General features: G+C 38.4%; 1 protein-coding gene across 1 annotated transcript in view; it reads left to right on the top strand.

The window, feature by feature from the left end:
* The window catches only part of DMD (dystrophin), a 2,715,231-nt gene that overhangs the window by 1,203,236 nt on the left and 1,489,120 nt on the right, over window positions 1-22,875 (top strand). The window contains exons 20-22 of the mRNA XM_055122927.1: window positions 5,242-5,329; window positions 13,986-14,227; window positions 21,621-21,801. Coding sequence (XP_054978902.1) covers window positions 5,242-5,329; window positions 13,986-14,227; window positions 21,621-21,801 — 511 coding nt within the window. The remainder of the gene's footprint in view (window positions 1-5,241; window positions 5,330-13,985; window positions 14,228-21,620; window positions 21,802-22,875) is intronic.

Genomic DNA, 22,875 nt, shown 5'->3' with positions numbered 1-22,875 from the left:
ATGATTGTTTTATGAGATATCCAATAAATTAAATATTGTAATATAATTATGTTATGCAGTATATAATGCAATGTATATATGGAAGTACATTGTATTTCATATATATATTTCATATACATATAGCACTATATGTATATGTAGCACTCTCTCTAAATATATAAGTTTACATATCTATACATCTGGAAATGAAATATCTACACAGAAAAACTGACTTAAAATATTAGATAAAATGCCAAGAAGCTTTTTATTTACCTAATAGAGGAAGAGCATCCAGAATCTTAGCCTTAAAAACTGGGGAGAGGCCTGAGAGCTAGTACAGAAGTGAAGACACTTGCCTTGCACGAGTATTACCCTATTTTGATTGCTGACAAATCATATGGTCCCCTGAGCTCCCACAGGATTCTGGGTGAAGATGATGAGATATCATTTAAGTGACTCAGAATGAAAGAAATAGACCCCAAACTTGTTATCTCAGTGACCTTTTATTTCAGTCATTCTCTAATGGTAACAAAGCATTTCAGCGTGTAATCATAGCAAAAGTGTTTTTACAATCTGAAAATGCAGGAACAGCTTAATTGGGGTACTTTAAAATATGAGCCTTTCTATTACCTCGTTGGGAGCACTTGTTTACCTGCTACTGACTCCAGAGAAACTTGGATAACATCATAGACATGAAACGTCTCCCTCTTTTTTCCCTTCCAAATCAGTTCCACATTTCACAGTCTCAGATATGTGCTGAGATCGTGACAATGCATTTTCAGTTTCATCCTTAAGAAACCAGTATCTCCTTGTGTCCTATCTGATCATCTTGATACTTCATTCTGTTTTGCTATATTCGGTCTCTTCTTAACTTGTGATTTCCTATTCCTTATTCTTTGAGTCCTTGAAATGTTGGTGAGAATACCAAAAAGGTTCTTGAGATTTTTACATATCTCGGACAAAGTCTGAAGTTTATAACTTCTGGTTACATTGTCAAAATGGCATCTTCGCTTTATTCCATACGAAATGGTTTTTGTACTGCATTCTGCTTTTTTCTTTCTTATCTATTTATCAAGCAGAAGAAGTATCTATACATTTTGGCTTAATGAATTTTACAGAATATACATTTTTTTCTAGCTGTCTAATTGTATATAATTGTTATCAGGATGTGTTAGCTGTCCTCTTGGAGAGAAGATTGAGGTGCCTGTGTCCTAGGCTAATAGTACTTTCTAGAAGGCTTATATTTAATCTAGCTGTATTGAACTTAACAGTTGTCCAAAGTCGCTTTCAAATAATGTAATAAAAATGGGGCTGCAGGGGCTGGAACAATAGTACAGTGGGTAGGGCGTTTGCCTTGCACGCGGCTGACCCTGGTTTGATTCCCAGTATCCCATATGGTCCCCTGAGCACCGCCAGGAGTAATTCCTGAGCGCAGAGCCAGGAGTAACCCCTGTGCATCACCTGGTGAGACCCAAAAAGCAAAAAGTAAAAAATGGGGCTGGAGAACTAGTACAGTATGTTAGTTAGGCACTTGCCTTGTATGCTGCCGACCTGGGTTTGCTCCTGAAACATCATCTGATGTCTGCAGGATGACCAGGAGTGATTCCAAAGCACAGAGCTCAGTTCAAAACTGAGTACCACCAGTGTGCTCCCCCACTAACATGCAATAAAACTTTTTATTAAAACTGGAAATGCAGAGACTGAAAAAATGAAATGAAAAAAGGTAAACTAGGTTAGGTGAATAGTTCTGAAAGTGTCTACTTTTCCTTATGCTTCTTTAAAAAGTGTAAAATACACATAAAAGTGAGATACGTAATAGCACTCTACCCTTGGTAACCATATTTCTCTCAAGAATTTGGTTTTGGTTGTATAATTTGCATTTTACTTTCTCTGCTAACCACTGAATTGGTTCTGTAGTCTGAATGCATTTGTTTTCTTTAGTTCATTGATTTATTTTACTTTATTACGGATCATGGACTGGAGCGATAGCACAGCATTTGCTTTGCACGACTCCAAAACAAAAATAAATAAAAATACATTTTACAAAAGAACTAAAAACCCTTTGTAGATAAGATAAAATCATTCTTATAGGAAAGAATAACTCTAAAATCATTTAACTCAAAGATAAGTTTAGTGTCTTTATTATTTGTTTTGTTTTACTGTAATACATGTATGTTCTCTTTTTTCTCTGCCTCCCTCTTTCCCTCCTTTCCCTCTCTCCCTCTTTCCCACACTTCTGCTTTCTTCCATCCCTTTCATACCCTGTCTCTCTTGTCGAGTTCACATTTGAGACACCACAAATTCTGCTCCAATGTCATGGATATTACTGTTATAAAATTATGGAATTTCAGCATGGCTTTATTTTGATTGTTATGTTTTCTATTACTGTGGGCAATAGAGCCAATATTTTTTTTCTTCTGTACTATTCATTTATTTACAACATGCTGCTTTTTATCTTTCAACACATTCTTCACACAGCGTTCATTTTTGTTGCTGCAGTTACTGTTTCTTTGGGCCATCCTCAGTGGTCCTCAGGGGCTACACTCAGTGTGGCCCCCCTAGCCCTGCAGGAACGGAACCGAGGCCTTTGAACTCTCTTTCCAGCCTAGCATTTGCCTTCCTCTTTTTTGCTTTTTGGGTCACACCTGGCCATGCACAGGGGTTACTCCTGGCTCTACACTCAGGAATCAGCCCTGGCGATGCTCAGAGGACCATATGGGATGCTGGGAATCGAACCCGTGTCAGCCGCGTGCAAGGCAAACGCCCTACCTGCTGTGCTATTACTCCAGCCCCGCATTTACCTTTCAATGGATAACAAATTTAAAGTCTTAGAAAATGTGTATGCCAGCCAGATGCCAAGGATTTCAAAGATAAGAGGTGATCAAAAGTGAGCTTTATAGTTTTGTCTAGATTCTTAACATCAAACAAGTCATTACGTCTACATTCATGAACTTTTCAGTTCATCTAGAAATTTCAAACATTCCATGGTTATCCACATGCTGGTGGAAAAAAATGATGCCTTTTGTATAACTTTCAAGGTAACCTGGGAGTTTTATCTGCTAATTGGTGTGTGGATTCTGGGAGCATTGTTTATTGAAATGTAGAATGCATCATATTAAAATGTGTCCAGCATTTACAGAGTTTCCCTAATCATAGTGTGAAATGGGTGTTTTTGAGGTAACCTAAAATTAAACAGTTGTCATTTTTTTGTTCTGGGGTGAGTTGCAGTTTGAGTTTATGTCTTCTGCACTGAAGAGATAGTACAGCTGGTAGGCACTCACCTGTGGCTAACCCAAGTCCAATACCTGGCAACACCAAGCCCCGCCAGGAATAATCCCTGAACATAGAGCCAGGAATGACCCCTGAACACCACCAAGTGCCCCCCATCAAAAACCATCCCTCTTTGGGGGCCATGTATGCTTCTCATTGGAAGAGTGTTGTGAGGTTCTGAGTTTCAATTCTGGCCCTACAAAGAATAAATCAGGAAATAAATGAGATAACTCCCTTAATAGTACTTCCCCATTTTAAGTATTTAGTAAACATGGATAGTATGGCTAGTAGTTACTCTTGTTGGTCACTGTCATTGTCATCTCATTGCTCATTGATTCGCTCGAGCAGGCACCAATAACGTCTCTATTGTGAGATTAGTTGTTACTGTTTTTTGGCATATCGAATATGCCAGGTTCTGCTATGCAGGCGAGATACTCTCGGTAGCTTGCTGGGCTCTCCGAGAGGGGTGGAGGAATCGAACCCAGATCAGCTGCGTGCAAGGCAAATGCCCTGTCGGCTGTGCTATCGCTCCAGCCCACCCTTGTTGGTAACACATATAAAGAAAATTTCTATTTTTGAGGCCAAAGGAGCAGCACAGTGAGTAGGGCCAGTGCCCTGCATGGAGCCTACCTGGGTGTGACCGCTGTCCTCCCAGAAGTTCCCATGAGCAATTCCAAGAACAATTCCTAAGGGCAGAGCCAGGAGAAACCCATGAGCATTGCTGGGTGTGAACCCAAAATCCAAAAACAAAACAAACAAAAATAATATTTCTGTTACTTTGAATATTACTGTTGAGAATGCATATACCATAGTATATTCTCCAGCCTGTAATCCAATACAACAAATGCTTGTTTGAATGCTGGGAGATGTAAACACATACTATTCTAAAAAATAGCTTGATATAGAATAACTTCTTGCTTCAAACTAAAAACATTTTTGTGCCATGCTGTTTTTTAATCGCAAAACTGCTACTCTTAACATATACATTAAATGCGTTGTGTTTGCTTTTTCTCTGCACAGTTGAAAACTGGGGCATATAACATATATTGTTAGAACTACATTATTTGAATGTCTATAGTATTCTGTCCTTCTCAGAGAGCCCGACAAGCTACTGAGAATATCCCACCTGCACGGCAGAGCCTGGCAAGCTACCCTTGGCATATTTGATATGCCCAAAACAGTAACAAGTCTCACAATGGAGACATTACTGGTGTCCACTCGAGCAAATCAATAAACAACGGGACAACAGTGCTACAGTGCTACAGTATTCTGTTATACTACATCAGGGTTAAATGCATAACTATGTAGAGTCATTATTAAAGAGATCAATAATATTGAAGGCTATTTTTGTTTAGTTGAATACTTTTATGTTGTTCAAGAGTTAATTCTAGTCAGAGAAATGAACATAAGAATTCGGAAAGATTTAGGAAACTAAATCTTATTCTTTGAATTTTCACAATTTTAGAGAGAAAGTCTAACCTTTGGTTTTAAACAAAAAATGATTTTTGTTCCTTTGCCAAGTTATATGTGGTAGTATTCTTTCCCCTCCGTATATGCTTACTAGATTTCTTCTCTTTGTTTTGTAATGTGCAGTATTTACTTAGCAGCAGCAAATTCAGTGGTGTGTATTTAAACTACAAATAATGACCTGACACTTTCTCCCTTGATTGTTCGATTCACTTTGCTGATTCTGTTTTGTTTCTTTGCCATCTTCGAATGCATTTGACATTAACATGAAAACAAAAGCAGTTCAGGATTGAGATCTTACTATTAGAAATAGGAACAGTTCAGTATGGAAATCGTTTTGTACTTCCATTGCCATTTTCATAGGTCTGGTGCCAAGATACTTGAAAAAAAGAAATCTTTAGATTCATCTGATAAGCTGACAGAGTGAAATATCTTAAGGCTCTAAAAGGGCAAGTAGAAGTTATAATTACTGTGTAGCTTCACAATCCTTGCATTGAAATACTCACCTTTGCTATCATGCTGCAGGCCATAGAGCGAGAAAAAGCCGAGAAGTTCAGAAGACTGCAAGATGCCCGCAGATCAGCGCAGGCCCTGGTGGAACAGATGGTGAATGGTAATTACACGGAGTTGATTTAGATAATCTTCCTAGGGATTTGATAAACACATAGGTTCATATCTATCAGCTGAATTCTATCAGTCACTTTCTGAATGCAAATATAAATTCAAGTGAGTGTGTGAGCATTGTACTATTCTTTGTTAAGGCCAAGCCCATTATTAGGGGAAAAAGTCAACTTTGGCTTCCCTGGCATGAGATGAGATGTGGTTGAATATTTTATCAATCTTTCATCGAGAAATTAATTTTAATGCAACTCCTGCTAGCATTTTTGCAAATCATTACCAAGATTTGCAGAATAATTGGAAATATAAGCAATCATATAATATATGTAAAGTGATTATAATCTGATTTTAAATAATTCTTGCAATCGATTTTTCCCCCAATCTGTTGAATTATGTGGAAGTCTTTATCAACATGCCAGTTAGCTCAGAACACATTTGGCAATTTCATGTTGCTTTTTATTATTTCCCTCCTTCTTAAAGCTGTTTCCTTAGAGGAACTTTCATTTTTAAATTTCAATTTATGCGGAAAATATAAAGCACAAAGTGAGCAGAACTTCTTTTTTAACAATGGTGTAAAATTACCTCATGCTAACTCTTAGTGCCACCAAGCTGTTTGAACAAAATTTTATTTTTTTTAGACATCAATTGTAAACAAATTTCTTTAAAATTGCCGTTCTTATGCTACTGTGTTTATTTTTAGATGTAACTGATTCGTGGAAATTAGGGATAGTGATTTATAAACAAGATTTTGTACAAAGGATATATTTATAAGAATATCATAACCAGATGTCACAAATACTTATTGCACTGTGTGTCAGTTTTCAGCAAATTCTGGAGCATTTAGTTCCATGCATGAATTGCTTTTTCCTTAATTGTCAGGTAGGCCTTAAACCCTTATATGATCTTCCTAGGAATTCAATTCATTTTCTCCTTCTAATGAGGGCCACAACTGTATTTGGCTAAGGATTGAAAACGATCAAATAATGACAGTTGAGGGTTGCATTAGCAAGTTAATGAGTGTATAGGCAGTGCATATTTTAAAAGGTTGTTGCTAAAACATCTAAAAGGATGAATGCTGCTGGTTAGTTAATTGAGAAGTTTGAGCACAGCATATTCATGGATAATTAAATGATATGACCTAAAGACGATGTTGTAGGTTTTATATACCCCCCCAGTAACTGCATCATGACTATTTGGTTTTAATAAAATGATGTTTAAGAGTCTCCTTTTACAATTAAGTATCAAGCATATCTTACCTTATGTGATCCTCTTAGGGTTGCAGACACTGAATTATTAAAAAAGCAGTTAAAATATAGAAATGAAGGAAAGGATTCTTGGAGGGGCCATTAAAACTATATACATGGTTAAAATGAGCTTATGATTTGTGCTAATAGCATCTTCTAGATTAATGATCTCACAGCTCTAACTTCTGGGGACATAATGAAAATCAGGACACAAATAGGTTCCTAATAACTATTGACTGACCATATTCTCCTTAGCAAAGCAAAATTAAGATTGTAATGAAGATATTATGGGTCAGAAAATAATAATGCTCCTGAAAAAATAATGTTAATTTTGGGGACCAGAGTGAAAGCACAAGGATTCAGGTACTGCTCTTGCATGCAGCAAACCCTGATTCAAATCCTCATTATTACTGCATGCATATGGTCCCTAGGGCACAGTGAGGAATAAACCCTGAGCACAGAGTCAAGAGTAATTCCTGAATCACACACACACACACACACACACACACACTCAAATACACACACAGAATTCACACACAGAATTAGAATTTTGTTGGAAGCAAAAAAATTAGTAAGAAGTAAGGAGTAGGGACAAAATTTTAGACATTTCTCATTGGGTGACGATACTGATCGAATTTCACATTTTCTATTAGTTATGCCACTGAAGATATGGTGACAAAATATGAGATAAGGCTCAAATTTGGGCTTTCACTCGAGCGTAAGTGTGATTCAAACAACTTACTTAATGACTTATAAGTAGCCTAAAATATCCCCACTTCACTCTTTCTTTGTCTTTCCCTGAACAAAGTGAACAGTATTTATCTGATGATTGTGAGAATTGAGTTGAACCTGATACACAGTTAAATCTCAGCAGTACTTCTTTAGATATATTTCAGTGGACACCCCCCAACAATAACTTATACTAGCTTCTCTGGCACAAAGCCCAGAGGTACAGTTTACTGGTGGAACTCATGAAGAAGAAAGACAAAGTAAAGTTTTCTCCAATCTATTGCCAACAACCATAAATTTAAGTTATCCTAATGAAGCTCCTAAATTTACAAGCCCTGGGACCTCTTTCTAGGGCTTGCAGTGTGGAGTTGTCATAAGGCCGTGGACCACACAGAACATGCACATGCTTGTCTGTTCATTCATAGAAAGAGATATGATAAATGTATCCTGGTACTTAATTTAGAACATCACGAGACAACAATTCCTTTTTTTTTCCTTTTTGGGTCACACCCAGCGATGTACAGGGGTTACTCCTGGCTCATGCACTCAGGAATTATTCTTGGCGGTGCTCAGGGGACCATATGGGATGCTGGGAATCGAACCCGGGTTGGCCGCGTGCAAAGCAAACACCCTACCCGCTGTTCTGTCACTCCAGCCCCAAGACAGCAATTCCTTTTAACTACATATCTTGCCCTTAAAAATCAGGATCCAATTTTTGGAAGAAAAAAGTTAGCAACTTATCATTAATTTCCAACTTTGTGAAATGTTAGGAATTTAGCTTTATTTATCCATGTGTGTGCAGGTGTTACCACCTACACAATAATTTAAGAACCACAGATCATTCTCAAATTGGATATAAAAAAAACAGTTTTAAGGAACAATCAGTGGCTAAAGTCATCAGCACAAGAGATTTTGACTATAAAACTGAACTTCCATGGGCGTGAGGAGGAGGAGTGGCTGGGAGGGGCCCTCAGAGCACTGATGGATGGAAGCTGGTACTAAGGTGATGGATGCAGTACTGAAATTATATATACACGAATGATGTATTAAAAGTTTCATTAACAGTATTGTAAATCCTGATACCACAATGAAAACAGTAACAAAAATAATAGGCTAAGGGGACAGAGAGATATTTCAGGAAGTCAGAAAATTAAGGGCAGGGATATTTATATTTGGCTTTCTGGAATCATTTTGAATCAGTGTATCAATTAACTTCCATTTTAAACCTGTCACTGTATCACTGTATCACTGTCATCCAGTTGCTGATGGATTTGCTCGAGCGGGCCCAGTAACATCTCCATTGTGAGACTCGTTGTTACTGTTTTTGGCATATCGAATATGCCGCGGGTAGCTTGCCAGGCTCTGCTGTGCGGGCATTATGCTTCGCTATTTTTTCGGGCTCTCCTACTTTGCTGGGCTCTCCTAGCTTGCCGGGATCTCCGAGAGGGACGGAGGAATCAAACCCAGGTTGGCCGCGTGCAAGTCAAACGCCCTACCCGCTCTGCTATCGCTTGAGCCCATTTTTTTTTTAGTAATTTTAAACCTACATTCAATTAATTTGCATATTCCCATGTGGACATCAGTTTATTGGTGAAATTTTGGAGCTTTTGATTAGAGCATTAAGTGATAGAGTAAACTCACTAGTGGATAAATTTTTCATAATTAAGATCCTGCTGTGGCCACAACGCAGAGTACGAACCACTATATGATCACGGAGAGCTACCTGGACAGTGAGCTACCTGGCGAGCTACTGGCCTGGACTTCACAGTAAAAAATATTTTTTAAATAAAATCATCCTTTTTATATCTGTTGACAATTAGACTTTTAGTTTGGAAAAAACACAATTCTCTTTTATGGGCATTTTTTTAAAAAGAACTGTGATTTACAAAGTTATTGATAGCTGACTTTTAGGAATATAGAATTTCAACACCAATCTCACAACAGTGTCAACTTTCTTCCACTAGTGTTTCCATATTCTCTTCCCAGTCCACCAAACCCACCCGATCCCCACCTGTCAACCTGTCAGGCACTTACAAAGTTTTGGTGGTTGCAGCTTAGATCTCACATTTTCAGTTTTTTTAGTGTGTTTTGGATATGTGGCCATCCCCCTTACCCATATCACCAGGGTAACTGAAGCCCTGATGCCTGTTCACCCATTAATTCCCATTCTCTCTTTCCCCCACTTGATTTCTTTCCTTCTCTACCTTTCATTCTAAAAACCGAGGTCAATTCTTGTGTTAGTATATAGTGCCCTTATCAGTTATAAAAAATGATTCTAGATAAGTTGATTGCACTTATTATAATTGAAGTTACCAGATCACTTATTATAGAAACAGTGATAAAAATTTCACAAGAAAACATATATAAGCATAGCTCAATTTTCCTATAGGCTTGTTTCAGAACAATTTCCAGAGAAGGTAGTATAACATTATTATCTAATAGTGTTAATATTTCCTGCATTAAATTGAGCTTCACTTTCAATTTCTAATTGTACTTTTTTTCTGTATGTTAATTAAAAGCCGGACTACAATAATATTAAGGAATGTTTAAAGGCAGTAATTATTAGTATATTTTTCTAAAAGAACATCCCAAAATCATTACCCCCTGAGTGTTGGATTATAGTATTTAAGGGAAAACCTAATAATGAGTCTGCTACGGTTGATAATTAAATAGCACAGTCTGATAACACAAACAGGGGATTCTCTTATCTACCTTAACTATTTTTAGTGCGTTGGTTTGTAGCTCATTTCTGTGAGACCACATAAATGATATCATTTGACTGTGGCCGACAAACATGTATCTGGTGGGCCATGGCAGGTATTATTGTCAGTTTGGTCCACCTCAAAGCCAGGCCTCTAATAATCTTCTGGTTATGTCATTACTATAAAGAATTTTAAGAGCCGTACAGGTTCTATTTCTATTTTGTAATGGAAGAGATTTTGGAACAGGTCTTTAAACCTGTGGGGCCTGCAAGTCATGCCGTTTGGGTTGGTCCCTCCATCATAAATGAGTCACTTACCAGAGTTGCACCCATTCCCTCATTTGTTCTTCCCTCAGTTTAGGAAGGACACTTTGATTTATGTCTTCTTTTCTTTTCATCGTGGCACTTGGAATAATGGTCTACACAGAGTTCACATGCATAAATGTTGTTAATTGACAGGCACATTTTTCTCTGTTTAATCTCCAAAGGAAGAGACTGGGTAGACTTGGTGGTGGGGGTGATTGGTGCGTGTATATGTATTTGTGTGTGTATGTGTGTGCACGCGCATCTTTAGGGAATCCTGATGATCATTGCTATTAGGACAGTTAGTTATAAAGCAGATATGAGTAGGAATCACTTTTTCTCTCAAAACTCCATATTTAGAAATGTTTTAAAAAAGAGCTATAATATAAATTTATGCACTTTATTCACTACAAGGGTGACTTTTATATAGCCCTATTAATATTTGAAAGTAATTTAAAAAACATTTTCTAGCAGTTGTATAAAAGTTAGTGCAATCAAATAAGGCCCTGGAAATTAATCAGAAAGAAGTACACAGACCTTCACGGACTCTGAACAAATGTCCGTAATATTTTAGTCTCATATTGAATGTCGAATGGACATATAATGACCCTCACTTAATGTTTAAGAAATATAAGGGACTATTTATTAGCAACATTATTTCAAGCTTTTATTCTAAATTGTCTTCTAATTCAAGAGCTCTGAAAACACAGGTTTTGCATTATTCTATCCTGGCTTCATGGGTAATGATGAATATACTTGATGAGGAATACTTCACTTTAAGTGGCAGTTCTGAAGTACTTGCATGGAAGGTGGTGCACAATTAAAATTATTCTAACAGTCTGTTATGCACTGTACACAAGTAATAAAATTAATGGATGCACTTCAAGTAATGATCCATTTCCTCTGGGTGCAATATATTTATTCATAGACTATTTCAGGGGTTGTTTAGAATATGAGATGTGAATGGATTATGATCCATTATCCCTGAGATTCTAATATGCTACCACAAAATGGTTTCCGTCGCTATTGTTCATGATGTCTGGTGAGTTAGTATTTGTTTTCTTAAGTAGCTAACAAAAAATTAGAAAAGCGAGTGCTAAAATGATTGCTTTGTAAAACTTTGCAGCTATTTTCATACTCGTAATGTGGCATAAACTTTAATCATTTTGGTTAAAAAAAGTCATATTAAATATATAAACATACATTACGTATAGTAGTAAAAATTAGTCTTACATAAGTTTATACTTGATAAACACTTACTAACTCTTCATATTCTGCAAAAGTTTTAAGAGGTTGGGCCAGAGAAATAGTCCAGGGGTTAAGGCATTGGCCCCTGAGTCTGGTCGAATCCAAGACACCACAAGCATGCCCAAGTATCTGGATTTCTTGTATGTCCTCTTCTTTTTATTATATATCGATGGAAATTTTTGGTTGTCTGCTATTTGTCAAACTTCCTGTGACTATTTCACACATATTAACTCAGACTATGCATGGATATCTTATGAGGTCAATTCTATTTCATCCAAGTTTTATGGGTGAGAAAAGTGGGACCCAGTGTCACTTTGTTCAATAATGAAACCCAGTTTACCAGGTGATAAGAAGGTCACATTTGAACTCCAGTATGACTAATATAATAATTCTTTTTATGAATTTCTATAGTCTTCTCACTACTTTCACCATTTATACTTTTTTAGTATATTATTTCAGTTGCCCTTATTCAATTTAAAATTAGTGTGCTAGTATGTTGAGGGTATTGTAGAGTTCACAGTAGATTTATACAAAGTTAACTTTTATAGTGATGTCATAGGCACGTTTTATGGCACACATACTGATTTGATAGTTTGGGTAATGATCAACACGGATATATCAAAACCTACCTCTAGAATAAATGCCATATAATTAGTCATTTTTTAAAATTCTTCTGATTATATTACATGCTATTCATAGTTAAAATTATTCTTTTGTGGGGCTGGAGCAATAGCACAGCAGGTAGGGAGTTTGCCTTGTATGCGGCTGACCCGGGTTCGATTCCCAGCATCCCATTTGTTCCCCTGAGCACTACCAGGGGTAATTCCTGAGCGCAGATCCAGGAGTAACCCCTGTGCATCACTTGATATGACCCAAAAAGCAATATATATATATATATATATATATATATTTTGTTTTGTTTTGGGGCCACACATGGAGGTGCTCAGTGCTTACTCCTGGCTCTGTGCTCAGGAATAACTCTGCAGATTGGGGAACCCTATGTGGTGCCAGGTATCAAACCCAGTCAGCCATATGCAAGGCAAATGCCCTCCCTGCTGTCCTATTGCTCAGACCCCTAGAATTTTAGTTCTTATACTGCTATTGGTCTTCTATAAATTTGACTGATCTTAAGGGATAAAGAGGTATTTATGTGTGCTTCATTACCATTTGTACAAATGTTCAATGAGACTAAACCCAGCCTCTCTGTCATGTGTCTGTCTTGAACTTGGGTTACCATAGGCCTTTTCCATCCCAGCACTTATCCCAGTTGAACACATTAACCTAAAAATGGTTCTCCTAAACATCTGGTTATTTAGATCCATGATGAATTTTTGAGTCATCATTTATCAGTTTATGTTTTCTCCCTTTATCATTTTATTTTATTTTTTGATTTGGGTTCACACCCAGCAGTGCTCAGGGCTTAGTCTCTGGCTCTGCACTCAGCAGTCACTCCTGGCTGGCTCAGGGGATGATATGAGGTGCAAAGTTTTGAACCTGAGTCAACCGCTTGCAAGGATAGTGTCCTTTCAGCTATACTATCTCTCCAGCCAAATCTCTGTGTAATTTTAATGGTTGCCAAATCTTTTCTCATAATATTTGTTTCTTAAACTGAGTGCCCATATGATTTTTCCCTCTGTAATTTTCATATAGTTATGCATTATTTTAAAATTTGACTCAGCTTTCAGATTTTTAAATGTAAACCTTGTTTCATAATAGAAGGATTTTAGTTTTGTGATTTCAGTTCTTTGCACACAGGGACAATCTGCTAATTTCTGGCTTCCTACAACAGAAATACAGAATTAATTATTTTTTTTAATTCTCACCTTTTCCATCAAAGTCCATCCAGCTGTTAACATTCCAACTACTTCTCATATGCACTACAAAAAAAATAAGTGCATGTTGGGGCCCGAGAGATAGTCCATCAGGTAGGATGCTTGCCTTGCATAATAGCTAACCCGGATTCAACTCTCTGGCATTCCATATGGTCCCCTGAGCACTGCCAGAAGTAATTTCTGAGAGCAGAGCCAGGAGTAATCCCTGAGTAATACTAGTTGTGGCCCAAGACAATAATTAAAAATAAAGTGCATGTAAGTTGGCTTTAGATATATACTTTTATTGTATACATGATAGATCAAATTTGTTTGGAGCATATAAGTATATTTGTTCACACTCACTCTCTCACCATTCATCAGGAATATGTTCTTCCACATCTCATGGCATGTATTTTTATTAGAATAAAATGTTTGATAAGATAAATAATTTGTATTCAATAACCAGAAATCAAATTGGTGCTTTTACTTTAAGCAAATGAAGGTTTGTTTGAAATCATTCATGTGATGAATACTTTTAAACTTCACATAATGTCTTAAAAGATATTTCAGTCATCTGGCTTGAGTGGATATATTAAAACCAATCTTTCTTTCTAGAGGGTGTTAACGCTGACAGCATCAAACAAGCCTCAGAACAACTGAACAGCCGGTGGATCGAGTTCTGCCAATTGCTAAGTGAGAGACTTAACTGGCTGGAGTATCAGAACAACATCATCACTTTCTATAATCAGCTACAACAATTGGAGCAGATGACAACTACTGCTGAAAACTGGTTGAAAACCCAGCCCACCTCCACATCAGATCCAACCGCAATTAAAAGCCAGTTAAAGATTTGTAAGGTCAGAATCTTTCCTTCTCTTTAAAACATGAGCAATAGGAATTTCTTGGCAATGTCTAGAGGAAGAACGATGGTTAATTTAATAATAAAATTTCCCTTTAAGTATTTAAGCATAGTAAAAACAAAATCAAGAATGAAGCCAGAAAATCAGTTTTAATAGGTAATCTATGAATTTGCAAAGCCAGAAATAAAACAAGAAACATTTAGTGTAGTTCTATATGGCTAAGCGATTTTGTTTGTGGCATGAAGAGGCAGTTTCAGAGTATGGAAAACACATCTATCATCTGAAATCCGACCAATAATTTAGACTTATTTCAAATGGAAGCTCCTGCATGCATAGTAAAACCAATTCATATGTTGAAACGTTGAACCTGTGTCAGTACAAAAGCTGATGTGTTATCAAATCTGACAGATGATCTCCCAAGCTAATGGCCATCTCAAATCAAGTTGAGGATGGTTTATTTACCAAGAAAGAGTTTATAAATAGAGAAACCAGAGGGGTTCATTGCAGTACCCCAGCATTAGCGCTATTACCAACCATTTTTAGGACAGAAATGATGTGGAAGGGGGATGTTTGGGAATTCTCAAGAGAGCCTGACAGATGCCCATTGGAAAGGCAACCGGAAGAGGCATACATTCCCAGAATAGAGCCTGAAAAACAGAACCCCTACTTCACTCTTCTCTCTGCCTCCAAAATCAGAATTAATCCCCAGTGACTAAACTTAATCAGAAGGCAGAGGGCAGGAAGCTGCGGTCTATAATTGTTATTCTCCTGGGTCACAGGAAGGATGGCTCAGGAATCTGGAGGGATGAGCGTGATATAATCAGCTCAAAAGGACCTAAGAAAAAGATTGTGGTTGTCTGCAAATGTTAGAAAATAAAAACTATATAGTTGTGTGAATAATTGGAGTGTTTGACTTAGTGATGTTGAGATACACCCTCTTCATGGCAACTGAGAAGTTGATTATAGGACTGATGAAAAAGATGCCCGGATGTACTGTCCTTACAGAGCCTTAATGACTGAATGGATCTTCAGTGTTTTGGAGGGATTGGAGTGGGTGACTGTCAAGTGGTACTCAGAAGGCTTAGGGACTGCAGCAATGATTCTTGGCCATTGCCTCTCAGTTCAGTGTGAGAGCCCAACGATGGCTTGGACTCTCTAGTGCTGGGGCCCCTAAGTCCACCCCAGGAGTGATGGGGGCCACCAGACCCATGCCTGGTGACTCTCAGGGGCTTCAGGACTGCATGTGATGCTGGGAATTGAAGCAAGTCAGGTGCATGCTAGGCACGCATCCCAAGTATTGTATAATCTCCAGGACTCTAATCTGCAGCCTTTGCAAGGAATGGTGAAAGTGATAGGATATTGAAGATGCAAAAGTAACAGGTTTGGCTTGTAAATGACTAAGAGCAAAGTAATTCTGAACAGAGTGAAGCATAGAAACATATAGTGATTCTTTATATATTACAGCTTGACTAGGAAGTAAATAGCAATCAAATATATTTCTGGAAAAATTACATGGTAGAGCAAAGCATTTATTTTATAACAACTATGTAGATGTAGGTGGTTTCTATATTTAGGCACATGTTGTTCTTTAAGGATAGAATCTGGGCTGGAGAGATTGCATGGAGGTTGAGGTACTTACGTTGCAAGAGACCAGCCAGGTTCAATGCCTGGCATTACACCTGAACTCCTCTAGGTGTGGCCCCAAAATCAAAATAAAGAAAAATTGAATAGAACGCTTTGATTTTTCCCCCAGCACCTCCTCCCAACCCACCCCGAAAACAATTGATTACTGCACCTGATTTCTTTCTGACAATAAATATTCTAGAATAGTTTTTGTTTCTTGTTATTCCTGAGTTGGATCTAAAAATTGATAACAAAGCACTAAAAATCAAGATAGTTATATGCGTGACATAAAAATGTAGGGTCATGATACTGCCAGAGCTAATGCAAAGACTGTTCGACTGTTTAGGCTGCCATATTAAATATTATAATATGAGTAGCTCAAATGATGAACATTTGCTTTCTTGGAGTTCTGGAACCTAGATAGTTCCTGATGATAGGCTTGTGGAGCTCCTGTTCTGGTGACACTTTACTTTCTGACTTGCAAACTGCTGTCTTCTCACCATGACTCCTCACAAGATCCGTGTCCTCATTCCATGTGAAGGAAAAATGGAGGAAAAATCTCTTTTTTCTTCTTAAGGTTATCAATCCTTTAAAAGAATATTTGCCATTTGTTTTTGTTGAGGATTCCCTACTTAACACCTTATTGAATCCCAATGCCTGGGTCACCCTTGACCTTAGAGTATAGGAAGGAGAAGGTCAGAGAAGGAATGAAATTGAGTGGGAAAGAAGATAGACAGGGAAGAGTGAGGAGCAGGGGTCAAGGATATTTGAGTACATTGGTGGTGGAAAGGAGTGGTAGAGCAAAATATCTAAACTACTGAATCAATGACACAGACAATGAGAACCGAACTTCGACAACCAAAATTACAAGTGTGCCTGTCTGTCTGCCCATCTCATTATTTCAGCATGATACTCTCCACATCCATCCATTTAGAAGCAAATTTAATGACTTTATTTTTCCTTGAGTTTACAAAGCATTCCATTTCATAGATGTACCATCGATTGCTCTCATTCCTAGGATATAAAAAATACATAACATGAGACTAAAACACAGGGACAGTAGAAACATGGGCTAGGAGAATGGGTCCACTGTTGGAAGTATGACAGAAGTGGGGGATGGGTGGGCTGAGTGCAGTTAGGATAAAGGGACCACTCTGACAATGATAGTTGGAAGTGATCCCTATGGACAAGAACTGAGTGTAGAAAGTAGGTTAAAAAGGGATAGACATGGCAGTTGTTCAGTACCTGTATTGTAAAACCATAATGCCCAGAAGGAGAGAGAGAGAGTGAGAGAGAGATGGAGGAAGGGAGGAAGGGGGAGAGAAAAGTTATACCTACCATAGAGTCAGGCTGGAGAGGGGAGTGAGGTGGGCAGGAGGGAAACTGGGGACAATGCTGGTTGGAAATGTACACTGGGGAAGGGAAGGGTGTTGGAACATTGTATGACTGAAGCCCAGTCATGAAGTAGTCGGTAGCTGCACATGTCACAGTGATCCAATTAAAAAATACATTTAAAAAATTAAAGTGTTCCTTCAAGGTGGCAGACTGAGGTTGGCTGAGTTGGAGACCTGGGAAGCCACCTGGAAACCCTCGTGGAGGGAAAAAGACACTGGTGGTAGGATTTGTGCTGGAATACAGGATAACTAAATCCCAACTAGGAATATATTTGTAAATCATGGGGCTTTGCTAAAATTTCACACAAAGCTCTGTTTTGGTAAACGCAGTCGCACATGGCAGATTAGGACTTAAACATACATGTTTGTTTAATTTTTAGTGGGCGACATGTTTGAATGCATAGAACTGTTCCCTTCTGGCCCGCTAGTTCACGCCCTCTCGTAGCCTGAGCTGCAACTATCTCCAGACTATATCTCATCGTTGCACCGGTTTTGATGGCTAACAGGATCACCCCTTAAGTTGGGCCTGGGTGACACCCAGTATTGCAAGGTCGATTCCTCCTCAGATGAAACCCTCTCCTATGACTTTGTCAAACCAGACAACCTCTGTGCTCCCAAAATGGGGCAGGAGGGCAGGGTCGCCATTTACCTTCTGAGAGGAGAAGTAGGGAAGAAAGATGAGCCTGAAGCTAGCCCTCTGCCTCCTCAGAGCACTTCCAATGGATTCGAAGGCTCTTGGCCTTGAGGCCTTTCAGTCCTGCTAGAGTGATACCTTGGGACCATTAAGACCCACTGAGGTTGCAGTGACTTAGGTTACGGGGATTCTAGAGGAAACGGTGCCTGATCCTAGCCTCATGGGTGGTTGCCTAGAACAGGGAAGAGAGCCATTCATGAAATGATTAACTAAAGAGAGGTCGAGTTGCCCGTAGTGCACATGCTTTAAAGAAAGGCACACAATTCCGGGAAGGATGTCTGACAGAGAAAACCTGAACTAAATAGAAACCCCTGTGCTGCAGGAAGCTTCCTGGAGGCAGAGCCATTGGAGCGGAGGCTTTCAGAATGAGGCCAATTTAAATTGTAGACTCGAAAGCTGGAAGGCAAGGTTAATGCTGGCCATGGAGGGATCGCAGGAGTAAAATTGGAGAGAAGAGCAAAGGCAGGCATACTAAACAAGGACACTTGGGACATGCTGGCATCTGCTTCTTTCTCTAAGGAGCAAATGAAAAATCATCTGAGGCTTTGTATCCTAAATATTCTCTTGTGATTAGACTTGCCGTTTTAAGTAAAATAAGTTCCCTTTTCTTTTTGCTTGTTTTGGGGGCCACACCTGGCTGTGCTCAGGGGTTTCTCCTGTCTCTGCACATAGGGATCCCTCCTGGTGGTGCTTGCGGGGGGGGCGGGGGGTGGCAGGAATGCTGCTTAGTTTGGCCATGTGCTAGGGAAACGCCTTATGCACCCTACTCTTCTCCTGGCCATCATTTCTCTCCTGTGGACATGGATTTCTTCATCGTAATGCATTTCTATTTATTTTGGTCACCCCATACCGGTCTCCCTATTGCATTGATTTCCAATATGTGGATGAATCATTCACTTTGGGTAATATGCTTTAGGAGGATCAGCTCAATGTCATTCATATATCAGTTAGAATTTGACTGTGCATCTGTGTGAGTGAGAGCTAAGAAAAAAAATCCATTTGTTTTCTCTGTGTATTCTGTGATTTGGAGATTTTTTTTTAAATATTGGAGTGCAGATTTAGGTCCAAAACTAATGCTCTGCAGAGCTGGTTCTTAACAGGTTGGGGGTTACAGAGCCCTGTGGGAATTGGAAGAAATTCACACAGACAATTTCTGGAGGGAAGTAATGAAGATTTTTTTCTCACTAGATAAATATATAAAGTGAGAAAAAGACTCAAGGTAGTTGCCTTACTCTGGAAGATCAACCACACTAAGGCCCTTTTAGGGAAATAATGAATAATAGTTAGAACCTTTTAGTTGTTGAATATTTCAAGTCAAAATGACCTCTCCTATGAGTGACTCTAAGAAGTTGGCGGCCTCAGCTGAACATTTGCCCAAATGTTATATTAGTTTCCTATTCCCTATTGTTTTGCAAAACGTGCTTTGTTGTAGCAGAGACTCCGTCTATAGCCCCTTAAACAGGGAGAATGAAGGCCGTCCATCTGCCAAATGTAAATCAGGTTCTTAAATGTTTCAGAGCAGATGTCATTGCTGCCATTTGCAAGCCTGGCATGCAGAATGCGTGTCTATATTTCTATAATCGAAAGCTTAGAACACCATTCTCAACTTTGGCTTATTCTTTGCGAATAACTGTGGACCTGCCCCTGAAGCACAGGGCAGAGTGGGGGCTGTTATGCTTGAATGATAGAGGAATCAACTGCCTGCTTATGTAAAAGTCTTTCAGCATCACCTGCCGACAAAATTTGACCCTCAAAGATTAAGCTACCTGAATCAGCTTATCCTGTTAGCACATCCCAGTGTTTCTCTGAAAGTTTCCTATGTGTCTTCTCAAAATCATAACAACAAACAGTGTTGTCCATTAGAACACTGTTATTATGAAAGTTTATCTGAGTCAATACTATGACAAGAATTAATCTCACAAAAAAAGGGATGGAGATCCCACTCGGTAAGGGAGATGCGTGCTGAAAATAGACTACAGACAACATGATGGCCACTCAATACCCCTATTGCAAACCACAACACCCAAAAGAAGAGAGAGAACAAAAGGGAATGCCCTGCCCCAGAGTGGGGTGGGGTGGGGGGGTGGGATTGGGGGTTGGGAGGGATACTAGGTTCATTGATGGTAGAGAATGGACACTGGAGGAGGGATGGGTTCTCAAGCATTGTATGAGGGAAACATAAGCAAGAAAATGTGTCAATTGGTAACTGTACCCTCACGGTGATTCACTAATTAAAAATAAATTAATTTAAAAAATCTCACAGAAAAAGTATGCACACATCCAACAATCCATTTTTTTTAAGTTTATGGGCCACCACTAGCTGCACTCTGGGCTTATTCCTGACTCTTTGCTCAGGAGCCACTCCTGGCGGTGTTTAGGGGACCTATCATATGTCATCCTGGTAATCAAACCTGAATTTTCCACTTCAAATGCAAGTACTCTACCCACTGTACTCTTAGGCCCTAATTTTTAGCCCGCCAGTAGTGCATCACTGAGCATAGAGCATAGTGTAAGATATTGAGCATTTCTGGATGTGGCCCCCGAAATAAAAATAAATATAAAATTTTATCAGTCTTTACTTTTAAAAACGGTACCTAATCTGGAAGTAATCTTTTAGGTAGTAAGTATGCAACTGTGGTGATCAATAATCCATTTCGAAAGAGTATTCAAATGTAATTTGTATTTGAGCTCACGTTCTACATCCATCAAATACGTTGAGTAGCATTATCAGTGGAAGCAACAGTATCAGTGTATATTTAGAATAGCACGTCTGGAAAAGTGTGTTTTGAGCCAGATATGCAACTTTCAATTTACAAAAACCATTATTTTGAAAAGTGAAAAGACATAATAAATTGTGAAATTTAATAACTCCTGGTACATATGTATCAGCCTCAATTGCAAGAAATATGAGTGCAAGATATAATCAGCATTTTGAAACAGGCTTTATAGACACAAATTTTAGTGTTTTTATTAAGAGCAGCCTTAGTCTAGTTGCATGTATTTACCTGTGACTTGGGTTTGCTACCCTGGGCTAGACCATGCAGAGAGTGTAGTTTAATATAATACTGGGGTAGTCCTGAGACTGAAAAGTGGCCGTTACCAATCATACGGTAGAGGACAAAGCAGAACAGCCATCCGAATGAGGACAATGGTATTTGCATGTTTGATAAAAAGTAATGGGACAGAAACATATTCCTAATTTAATGGAGAATGCATCAATAAATATATGTAGTCTATATTCCACACAAGTGAATCTAAAAGAAAAGTAAAGAGTGTTCATTTTTTGAGCTCCCAATTTGAAGTCTAAGCACATTATTTTGAGATTAAGAGATGTTCCCAGAAACATCCATGTTTAGCGCACAGAAAGCATTTGAGGTCATTCATCGTCTTTTCCAACTGAAAATACTCATGCCATTCATGCCTTCAAATGTGTCCATCTGAAGTATAAAAATAGTTCTATATGGTGATACCAATTGAATAAAGAATCAAGGTATCACAGAATTGCTGTGTGCTAGAGCCTTGCCCAAACTGTCATTGATGCTTTTTGTAAAGCCAATTTTTTGATGATGGCACCGAGATAAGCATGCATTATTGCACCCTCTTAGCATCCTTCTTAACACCCCCAAAATGTATTGTACACAAAGTGAAATGTTGTTTAATACTCTGAATGCTGGTATAGGATGAAGTCGACAGGCTGTCTGCTCTTCAGCCACAAATTGAGCGATTAAAAAACCAAAGCATCACCCTGAAAGAGAAAGGTGAAGGGCCAATGTTCCTGGACGCAGACTTTGTGGCCTTTACAAATCATTTTAACCAAGTCCTTGCTGATGTGCGAGCCAGAGAAAAAGAACTACAGATAAGTAAGTAAAAACATTTAAAATGACTAACTTGATACCTTTTAAATTATTTGCTGGGAAGAGCAAATGTGCATAGGTGACTGGAGCGATAGCACAGTGTGTAGGGTGTTTGCCTTGCATGCGGCCGATCCAGGTTCAATTCCTCCATCCCTCTCAGAGAACGTGGCAAGCTACCGAAACTATCCTGCCAGGCAGAGCCTGACAAGCTAACCATGGCATATTCAATATGCCAAAAACAGTAACAAGTCTCACAACGGAGATGTTACTGGTGCCCGCTCGAGCAAATCAATGAACAACAGGACGGCAGTGATACAGTGATACTTTCTAGGGAACTTCCCTCCCCACAGCCTGTGGTAATAAATAAGGAAATACTGTTGTTGGAATGTATATATGTTTTCTTTCCTTTCTCCCAACCCATAATAATTTTATGACTGTGAGGTAGAAATGAAGCATATGTTTCTGTGTAGGCATTGCTTCTCTTTGCTGGCTTGCAGAATTCACTGCAACGTTTTGAACATTGAAGGGAGTATAAGAGCACCATTTGTTCTATGTAAGCAAATATTGGGCCAAAGATCTTATTAGTACTCCTCCATCATTTTATGTTATCAAACCAGAGTGTACAGGTTGGAAGTAAAACTTTAGCACAAGGAAAACTATTCCTTAGGCTGAACTTTACTATTTGATGGGTATAGCTACATAATTGAATTGATACAATTATGTAAATGCATACCTGGTGATTTGGGAATTTTTCAAGATGTCCCGTGGTCTCTCACCAATTTGATACCTAGACTCAGATATTCCAAATACAAGCTTATTCTTTTTTATCACAGAATTTCTTTGACAATATTTTACTATAGCTAATAAGCCTAATGAGTCTGTGGTTCACCATGTATATGTGAACTTGCATAGATATATACAGAAAGGATTATAATATAAAATGGGCTTTAAATTATTAAGATAAAACATTTTAAAATATTATGTTTTTAAGTGTAAATTTTTATAACAAGCACAAAGTATGTAACTTGTTTCCTAGTGAAACTTGAATTTATTGGGAAAACATATTTTTATTGCTTTTCT

The sequence above is a fragment of the Sorex araneus genome, chromosome X (assembly GCF_027595985.1).
Source record: "Sorex araneus isolate mSorAra2 chromosome X, mSorAra2.pri, whole genome shotgun sequence".
NCBI classification, from domain to species: domain Eukaryota; kingdom Metazoa; phylum Chordata; class Mammalia; order Eulipotyphla; family Soricidae; genus Sorex; species Sorex araneus.
This window is presented reverse-complemented; position numbering and strand designations above follow the sequence as displayed.